The sequence below is a fragment of the Chrysochloris asiatica genome, unplaced genomic scaffold, assembly GCF_000296735.1.
Source record: "Chrysochloris asiatica unplaced genomic scaffold, ChrAsi1.0 scaffold00061, whole genome shotgun sequence".
NCBI classification, from domain to species: domain Eukaryota; kingdom Metazoa; phylum Chordata; class Mammalia; order Afrosoricida; family Chrysochloridae; genus Chrysochloris; species Chrysochloris asiatica.
The window spans coordinates 13,186,424-13,196,608 of record NW_006408579.1 but is presented as its reverse complement, the minus strand read 5'-3'; the positions used below and the strand labels follow the sequence as shown (position 1 = coordinate 13,196,608).

General features: G+C 37.3%; 1 protein-coding gene across 1 annotated transcript in view; it reads right to left on the bottom strand.

The window, feature by feature from the left end:
* WDR52 (WD repeat domain 52) overlaps nt 1-10,185 on the bottom strand; it is a 158,110-nt gene that overhangs the window by 66,721 nt on the left and 81,204 nt on the right. The window contains exons 17-20 of the mRNA XM_006864205.1: nt 6,486-6,631; nt 5,563-5,833; nt 1,639-1,694; nt 1,123-1,285 (exon numbers count right to left, since the gene is read on the bottom strand). Of these exons, the coding sequence (XP_006864267.1) occupies nt 1,123-1,285; nt 1,639-1,694; nt 5,563-5,833; nt 6,486-6,631 (636 nt within the window). The remainder of the gene's footprint in view (nt 1-1,122; nt 1,286-1,638; nt 1,695-5,562; nt 5,834-6,485; nt 6,632-10,185) is intronic.

The window sequence follows — 10,185 nt, the reverse complement described above, 5'->3', positions numbered from 1 at the left end:
GTTGTTCCACAGGAGAAAGATGAGGCTTTCTGCTCCCATAAAGATTTACAGCCTCGGAAACCCTATACAGGGTTGCTATGAGTCGGAACCGACTCCACAGCATATAACAACAACAAATATATATATACACATATATACATACATACATACACATGGTTGTTATTAAGTACTGTGGAGTCGGTTCCAACCCATATCAACTCTGTATAGGGTTTCCAAGGAGCAGCTGGTGAGCTTGACCCATCGATCTTATGGGTTCAAACTGACTTTGCAGTCCAGTGTGTTAGTCTACAGTGCCACACAGGGTTCCATATATATATATATACATGGGCTCTGGTAGCAAAGTGATTATGAGTCAGGATGATAAACTCAAAGTCAGAAATGTGAAGCCACCAGCCATTCCGCAGGAGAAAGATGAGGCTTTTTATGCAGAGTCAGTATGAGTCAGAACCACAGCACATAGCCACTATCACTACACAGGCACACGCAAACATATACATATATGTGTGTGTGTAAAAATATATATGCATATATACACATATATACAAATACACATATACATATACACAATACATATATATACACATATACATATATGCATATACACACATATACATACACACACACATATATATATATATATACACATATACACACACACACATATACACACACATATACATACACATATACAACAGCTAAATCCAGAAGTAAACTTTGTAGTATGTAAACAGGTTCATTGGCATGCAAGCTAAAATGTGTGTCAAGCTCTATGGGTTTAATTGCTACAAACACATTAATTGGCAGATAAAAGGAAGTTTAAAAATGATTTTGTGGCACTGTAGACACTGGACCGCAATGTCAATTTGAACTGCAAAGATAGGTGGTTCAAACTCACCAGCTGCTCCTCAGAAACCCTAGACGGGGTCGCTATGAGTTGGAATTGACTCGACATCACTTAACATTTGTTGACAAAACAGTAGTCTTGACCCAGAAATGTTAAGTGCCATCACATTGGCTCCAACCTTGAAGTTCAAACCGACATTATGGTTGAGTGCTTATCCTAAGGTACCACATCCAGAAATAGCATACATTAAAATTAAAATCAGATTTATTCAGACTTACTGTCCGTTTAAGCTGCATGTGTTTTGGTAATCTTTCATTCATTTCCAGTAGCTTCAAATATTCATTCCTCAAAGCTTTGAGCTTTTCTCTCTTTCTAGCCTTTATTTCTTCCACTTCCTTCATTAACTTGTCATGTTCCCTTTTTTTTCTGGCATTTTCAATACTGAAAACAAAAATTAAAAAGATTAAGAAGTTAGGAAAGAGAAAGAGAGTAAGAGAAAATTCGTCTTCAATCATTTCAAAAGTCATTTAGCTTGGCCACCTTCTGTACAACATTGGTTTGAGAAAACTCAGGCCTAAGGAGTTCTGGTAGTGTAGTGGTTATGAATCGGGCTGCAAACCTCAAGGACAGCAGTTAGAAACTACCAGCTGTTCCGTGGGAGAAAGATGAGGTTTTCTGCTTCCATAAAGATTTACAGCCTCAGAAACCCTGTACAGGATTGCTATGAGTCAGAACTGACTCCATGGCACATAACAACAACAACAAATCAGTATTTTATTTAAAAATTCCCATACCTGTAGGCTTTGGGATCTTCAATATCTTGTGGAATTGTCTCTGTTTCGATTCCAAACTGTTGGAAGTAGAGAAAAAGGTTAGATCTTTTAAATTGTATATGTCCTTTAAAACATTAAGTTAGAACTAAGTTGTCTTTTTTAAAACTGCCAATTTCTAATGACTGTAGATCTGGAAAAGATTTTCACAAAAAACAAACTAGATAAAAACATCATTTAACTAAACTTACAGTTTCTGTTTTATTTAAATGGATAAACATAAAAAAGTCTTGAAACCTAATCATATGTAACATCTCTGGGTAGTGCAAGCCGTTAAGGGTTCCACTAGTAGTCAAAAGGTTAGTGGTGTGAACCCACCTAGAGGTGCCTCAGATGGCAGGTTCTAAAGGTCTGCTTCTGAAAAGGTCAGTCTTAAAACCACATAGACCAGTTCTACTCTGCAAACAAGGGGTCACCAGGATTCAGAAGCAATTGGATGGCAATTCACAATGGAGTAGAATGCTTTAAAGTGCTCTGTTCCTTCAGGTGTTGTTAAGTACCGTGGACTTGGTTCCAACTTATAATGACCCTGTACAGGGTTGTACTGTGCTGTAAAATGTCTGAGTCTGCCGTTAACTAGCCAGGTCTTAGTTTGTTAACTAACCATGTCTTAAGTGCCATATGAACTGCAAGGTCGGTGGTTCAAGCTCATCAGCTGCTCCTCGGAATCCCTATACAGGCTTGCTATGGGTTGGAATCGACTCAATGGCACTTAACAACCCTTTTCTGGTATCCTGGTGTGGCGCTATATGAGAAGCACTGGACCTCAAGTCAGTGGTTTAAACCCTCAAGTCAGCAGTTCAAACTCATCAACTACTCCTTGGAAACTCTATACAGGGTTGCCTGGTGTTGAAACCAAATCGCCAGCACTTAAAACAGTAACAACAACATCCTTTCTAAGAAGCATGGTGGTACAGTGTGCTAAGCATTGTGTTGCTAACCAGAATACTGATTTGAACCCATCAGCTGTTCCACAGCTAAGAGAGGTTCCTATAACGATTAACAGTATCAGAAGCTAAACTGAACTCACACTCATCTATTTAACGGCAGTGGACTTGATCTCTTTTCTCTTTCATAACAGACAGGTCTCTGTTTTGCTGTCATCCATTGCAAGAAACAGACTATCTTTTAATTAAGGTTTTTACAATTCTACCGTTTTTTCACTTTGGAAATGTAAACCTATATATTTTTATGGACGTCAAGGCTTATGACGTTACTAAAACATGGTCATTATAAGAGACAGTGATGGTTAATAAATTGTGAGATGCTGTAGGATCAGCCCTGGGCTGCAAATACAAGGTCGGCAGTTCAATCCCATCAGCTACTCCTCAGAACAGACTGATGGCACTTAACAATATTATTAATCACTTCAGACATAAAATTAATTGGTTTTCACTTATTTTTTTTTAAATTTATTTACTTATTTAATTTTTTTTTTGTCCTGAGCCTGCCCTCTTTTATCAACTTGGCTTTCAGGGTATGATACCTGTACTTGCCCAACTGTCTCCTGGCCACAACTGTTTACATTAAGCCTGAGTTAAACATAAGTTTGGATCAAACAAACATGCTTCCAATAGATCCAAAATATATGCCAATAGTTGTTATTCTTAGCTGCACATTAGAATCACATGTGGAACATTTTATAAAATATTAATGTCTGAGCCTCACTTTCAGATATTTTTATTTAATTTCAGTGTTGTAGGATAAGCAAGGACTGCTAACTGCAAGGTCAGAAATTTAAACCCACCAGCCGCTCCTCAGAACCCCATACAGGGTGTTGCTATAAGCGGGAACCCACTTGAAGGCAAATAACAATAGGGCTCAGTTAGCCATACATTTAAGATTAAGAGTATAGTAAGGTTAAAAATCTCACACCTATGCAAAGCTTTGTTTTCTTTCAATTACTTCAGATTTCACCTTCTTAAAGCAAAGTCTACTGCAGTAAGTGAAGGCATTGATTTCAGCTATCAATAACAAGACATAATTATACAAATATGGAATCAATTTTTTCCTACCCAATATGGCTTTCTGGAGTCCTTGTGTGACACTATAAGATAAACCCTGGACTGGTAACCCCAAGGTCAGCGGTTCAAATCCACCTGTTGCTCCTTGGAAACCCTATACAGGGTCTCTATGAGTCAGAACTGACTCAGCGGCACTTAACCACAACAACGACATGGTTTTCTATGAAGAGGGTTTACATTGGGTAGAAAGATAAAGCTTTTCTTCTTGGTCACACACATTCACTCTAATTTTTCTCTGATCTGGAACTCTTCAGGCAGCAGCAGCTTATACTCCAAATTTTGCTCTTAGGTTGATGTGCCAGACTGCAAAGTCGGTTTGAACCTCAAGGTCTCAAGGTTTGGGATTCATGCTCAACAGCTGCTCCTCAGAAACCCTACACAGGGTTGCTATGGGTCAGAACCAATTCAACAGCACTTAACAACAATGTTGTTGTTAAGTGCCATCGAGTCGGTTCCGACCCATAGCTATCTTGTACAGGGTTTCCGAGGCTGTAAATCTTTATGGGAGCAGAAAGCCTCATCTTTCTCCCACGGAGCAGCCGGTAGTTTCGAGCTGTTTCGAACTGCTGACCTTGCGGTTCGTAGCCTGATTGGTAAACCACTATGCTACCAGAGCTCCTTTAACAACAATAGAAATTTAAATGTATCTGTTTTTAGCTTCCCTATGATCTTTGTGTGTACTTTCGAACTTAGATATCTGTTAAACAGGAAATCTATGTGTTACCTAGAATTTTAGCCATAGTCTTTCAAATATACTTTCTGAGTCTTTAGAATTGATTCTGTTGTTGTTAAGTATTGTTGAGTAAGTGTTGACTCAATAGTGACCCTAGGTAGGTTTTCTGAGGAATAGCTGGTAAGCTTGAAACCGCCGACCTTGTAATTCAAACTGACCTTGCAGTCTAGCACATTAACCCACAGTGCCACATCAGAAAATAACGCTAATGGTTATTATGATTTTATCTAAAGGGAGCCATGAAAATAGAAACTTTAGGTCTAGCAATGGGGCAAAGGATATATTTTAGGGATCTGACTCCCATTCCTCATCAAAGTCTTTATTATACCCTGTTATTGTTGTTGTTGTTAAGTGCCAAAGTGTTAGTTCTGACCCACAGCTACCCTGTATAGAGTTTTCAAGAAGCGGTTGGTGAGCTTGAACCACCAACCTTGTGATTCAAATTGACTTTGCAGTTCAACGCATTAGCCCACAGTGCCACACCAGGACTCCATAAGATACCTTGTTGTTGTTGTTAAGTGCCGTTGAGTCTATTTAAACCCATAGCAACCCTGTACAGGGTTTCCAAGGAGCAGCTGGTGAGCTTGAACTGCCGACCTTGCAGTTCAAACAGCTTTGCAGTCTGGGGCATTAACCAACAGCGCCACGCCACGATGCCAAGAGTAGAATAATTTACAATGAATCTTTGATCATGGCCTATATTGGCATATTCTAAGACTAAAGATAAGAGTACCTTTCAAAAAAAACAGTATAGTATATATTCCATGCATGAATATATAAATATATAAATGATGAATGAATAATGAATAAACAGAATGTAAAATGCATATCTGACTAAAAATGGTATTTTGAAAAATGAACTTAGAACAAGAAAGGGATTGATAAAGTTATCACATTCCTTTTTAATTTGGGGAGGTTCTACAACTTTCAAATAAATAAATTTAACACTTTAATATTCAATATAGAAGCATCAAAAAGTCAACATGATAGTTCTATTAGGAATATTAGTCTACAAGATGAATGTATCCAAACAGTTTTCAGTTTTTTAAAAATCTAAACATCACTATTTTGAAATAAAGTTTTTTGTTTTGTTTTTTTAATTTGCTGTTAGTTACTTAGCTAATTACATACCCTGGGCAATGGCACTTTGGCTTTGAGGTCTTTCTCTAATGCTAATTCAGAATAAATCTTGAAAACAAAGATGTTACTATCTGCTCCAACAGTCACCAAGAAACGGTCATCAAAGCTAGTAGAGAGGCCTTTAACGCGCCCATGATTGCTGTCATGCATACTGGAGTGCCAATATGCCTCCATATTGGTCAATGAAAAATCATTCTGGCTAAGGACATAAACTCGAATGGCTCCATTTTCCATTCCACAAAACATCATAGTTTTATTGAGGCTGTGAAGTAAAAAAGAAAAGTCAATTTTTATTCATACTAATCTGAAAACAATCATTTTAAATTGATTGAAAAAATGACTAAAATTTTAATAGGCTAGAGGGGGAAAGAAAGTCCATTTAAATTTGGAGCTGGTCTTCAGAAGATTAACTTGCATGTATGTTCAATTCTCAATTAAGGGCTAATGGGTCCTGGTGTGTTGTTGTAGGATAAGCAGTGTACTGCTAACTACAAGGTCAGCAATTCAAACCCACCAGCAGCTCCTTTAAAACTACGTAGGGTCACTGTGAGTTGGAACCAACTTGATGACACTTAACAACAACAATGAATCAACTTTTGATTTCTCTAGAATCACTGCAATCACGAACTTTCATTCTCTAACCAGGTATGAGCATCCTCTTAAATAATAGAAGGGAAATCTATCAAATTTAATTGCATGATAAATAGAAAGTCTGATAATTTTTATAGGAGGGACTGAAATACAATTTTAGGACTGGACTTAATCCAATTTATTCATTTGATTTAGATAACCAAATATGGTTTGAGTAGCCCTCCATTTGGCTAAATCAGTAAGAAGTGACCATATCCATGATGGACAAAAACACAAATATGAAATATAAGATTTCTTTTATTTAGCTTTTTGAGACTGTTCACCTGAAAGTGATAGTGTAGATAGGATTATTCTCTGCATCTTCAAGAAAACGGAAATCAAAAGGTTCATCTTTCTGAGCTGTTATAACACGTCTTTTGTCATATGGAGGGAACTCACAGTGATACAGGAAGCCAGCATCATAGCCACCCTAGAAAAAGATAGATGACAAAGAGGAAGGCAGCTGACTGTAAGACAAATATGACGTGAGGATTTTTCTTTTTCAACATTAAAATGTAAAATAGATGTTTTAAAACATCTGCCTCTGTAGCATTTCTATGGTAACACTGCTGTTGTGTACTGTGGAGTCCTGGTATGGTGCTGTGAGTTAATGCACTGGACTGCAAAGTAATTTGAACTGCAAGGTCAGAGGTTCAAGCTCACCAGCCACTTCTCAGAAACCCTAACAGAGTTGCTATGGGTCAGAACAGACTTGACAGCACATAACAACATCAACAACTGTTGCGTAGGTTCTGATTCATCGTGATCCTGTATAGGGTTTCCAAGGAGAAGCTGGTGGGTACGAACCTTCAGGTTAGCAGTCCAATGCTTACCTACTGTCCTATACCAAAATGTCACTTTCTATGATTACAGATAGGTTTTATTAGTGAACATCTCCATTGTTCATTTTTATGCAAATATATCATTATAATTTTCAAAACTATGATTTGGTTTACCTTAAAAATCAATACAAGAGATTCACAATAAAACATTAAAAAAAAAATCAATACAAGAAGATATCACCTTTAATCACTTACTAAATTCCATTTTACTTCAAGTATTGTTCTGTTGAATAAGCAATGTTTAATAAGGGCTTTGTAGGTCTTTGTTTGCAGTCTAGGATACTTTTGTTGTTGTTAAGTGCCAATGAGTACAGGGTTTCTGAGGAGCAAGTGGTGGCTTTGAACAGATGACCTTGTTGCTAGTAGTCCAGTGTCTTTTCTACAGTGCCACATCAGGACTCCAGGGTACTTTTGTTGTTGTTGTTGTCCTGTCAAGTTTGCTTCAACTCACAGCAACCCTGTATAGGGTTCCCAAGGAGCGGCTGGTGAAGCTGGAACCACCAACCTTTCAATTCAATCAAACCTTGTAGTCTAGTGCTTATCAGGATACTTTTAAACACTATTAATTTCCAGGAAGGACTACTGGGCAAAATATATCCATGTGGTGAGGGCAACAGATCATCTCGAAGAGCTATACTGTTCAGTTCTAACTTGTCTTCTTTCTCTCTATACACCAATATTTCTTAGAAGAAATAAGTTAAGGGTTAACACATCTTTATGAACAATAAATAAATAAGAAACAGAAGATAACATGATTCTCTCTGAGAATCATATTACTGGGTTTCATTCACGACAAAGGCAGACCAAATTATTTTGACCCTACCACTAAGAATAATTAAAACAACGTCCATAAAAGAAAATATGTCTGAAGACTTTGGCAATCTATGAAAATAACAAGATCCAGAAAAAAAGGGAAGTGAAGAGAAGTGAGCTTAACATTTAGAATTGCATTTTCTCGAGGCAACTGCCAGTTCTCAAAGTGGCAGCTAACAAACTAAGAGGGTGCTCGTTGATGTCTGCAGTGTCATGGACATAGTAAAAAGAAAAGAATTTTCAGGGTCCTCCAAAGAAAAGAGACCACTGTAAACACATCAGAACACTATATCCTAGAACTATGAGTGAGCTACACGGGCCCTCAAAGGAATTGCAGGCTAATTTCAAGTCACATCATTCACTGGCTGGATTAAAGTGATCTAGAATTTCTGTATTCCAGAATTATGACTAAATCTTCCCTAAGACATAATAGCAAAATAAAGACTAAAAATTTAAACTATCCCAACAACATTTTACATATAGATTCAATCCCTCAATAGAAAATAGCCAGGTATACTAAAAAGACAAGACAACTCAAATTTTAAAATATATATATAGAGAGAGAAAGAGAGAACAAGAGGATATTAGTAGTAGAGTTTTCAAAATGTGCTTCAAAATAGCTAGGATTCATATGCTAAGGCATCCTAGATCAGCATTGGACTGCAAACCACAAGGTTGGCAATTCAAACCCACCAGTTGCTCCTCGGACACTCTATACAGGGGTGCTATGAGTTGGAACCAACTCAATGGCACTTAACATCAACAACGGTATTCTTAAGGGATAAAAAAGGAGTAATGAAATTTTTAGCAGTCAACTGGAATCTAAAAATCCTAAAACTGAAATATAAGATGAAAGAAAAATTTAAATCCCGCCAATCAATTTAAGAGCAATTATACACAGTTAGACAACCGGAATTGGTATGACCCTACAGGATAAGCACTGGATTACAAGGTCGGTTTTAACCACAAGGTTGGAAGTTTAAACTAACTAGCTGCTCCTCAGAATACTATACAGGATTGGTACGAGTTGGAATCAACTCAACAGCACTTCACAGCATGAACAACTGGAACAGAGATCAGAAAAAATCAGGCTATAGCATGCAAGGGAAAAAAAAAAAGAATACTACAAAAGAAATGATTGTAAGACATATGATGAAGTTGGTCAAAGGGATCTAATATACATAAAATTAGATGCTAGAAGAAGATAATAAAAAGAAGGGCAAATGCAGTATTGAGGAAAATAATGGTTGAGAATTTTCCAAAACTAAATAAGACATGTTGGAATTCAAAAAGTTGCATGAATCTCTAGCAATATAAACATGAAGAAAAAAAACAAAAACAAAAAAACTTTCAAAATAATTTATAAAGCAATCAGAGAAAAAAGATGCATTTGCCTGCAAATAATGATAATAATAAAAAGATCCAACTGACTTTTTAACAGAGTGGAAGACAAACAACAGGAAACAGATATAATCAAAGTTTTGGGAAAACAAACACCAACAAAAAAATAGCCTTCCACTGCCTTAGAAGGTTGGAAATAGAAATACCTTATGATCCAGCAATTCCTTTACTTGGTATTTACCCACAAGAAATACAAGCCATAACACAAGTACATATAAGTACACCAATGTTCATAGCAGCACTATTTACAATTGCAAAAATATGGAGACAGCCTAAGTGCCCATCAACTAAAGAATGGATAAACAAACTGTGGTATATACACACAATGGAATATTATGCTACCTTGAAGAAAAACAAGGAAGCGGTAAGGTACCACATAACATGGATGAAACTTGAGGACATTATGTTGAGTGAAATTGATCAGTCACAAAAGGCGAAATACTACACAGGAACACTATTGTAAAAGACTTAAGAAAAAGAAACCATACTAAAGGGGGGGGGCATTCTTTGCTGGTTACTGGGATGCAAGGGGCAGAGTGAGGGGAGGGAGGGGAAGGTGGAACACAGGATAGGGAATAGACACAGGATAGTTTGGGTGCTGGGGAAGAGGGCAATACACAAGAAGGGGGAGGGGAATGGTAGCACAAGGCTGATGGGAAAACAATTAGACAGGTTTGCATGGGCTTAGTGGGACAGAGGTAAATAATGATGTATGCACAACCCTGGAAAAACAGGGCTCTGGAATACAGGGATTGTGACATGGTTGGAATGGGCAAAAGGAGGGAAATAATGTTAAGATGCTTGGCTGTCTTTTGAATCTTGGTTTCCCTTGAATACCATTATAAAATAGACACTGGAGGGGGAGAGAAAGGAATAGCCAGAAATATCACCATAGAAAGCTTGTAAGTCCATCTTCTTCCTATAACTG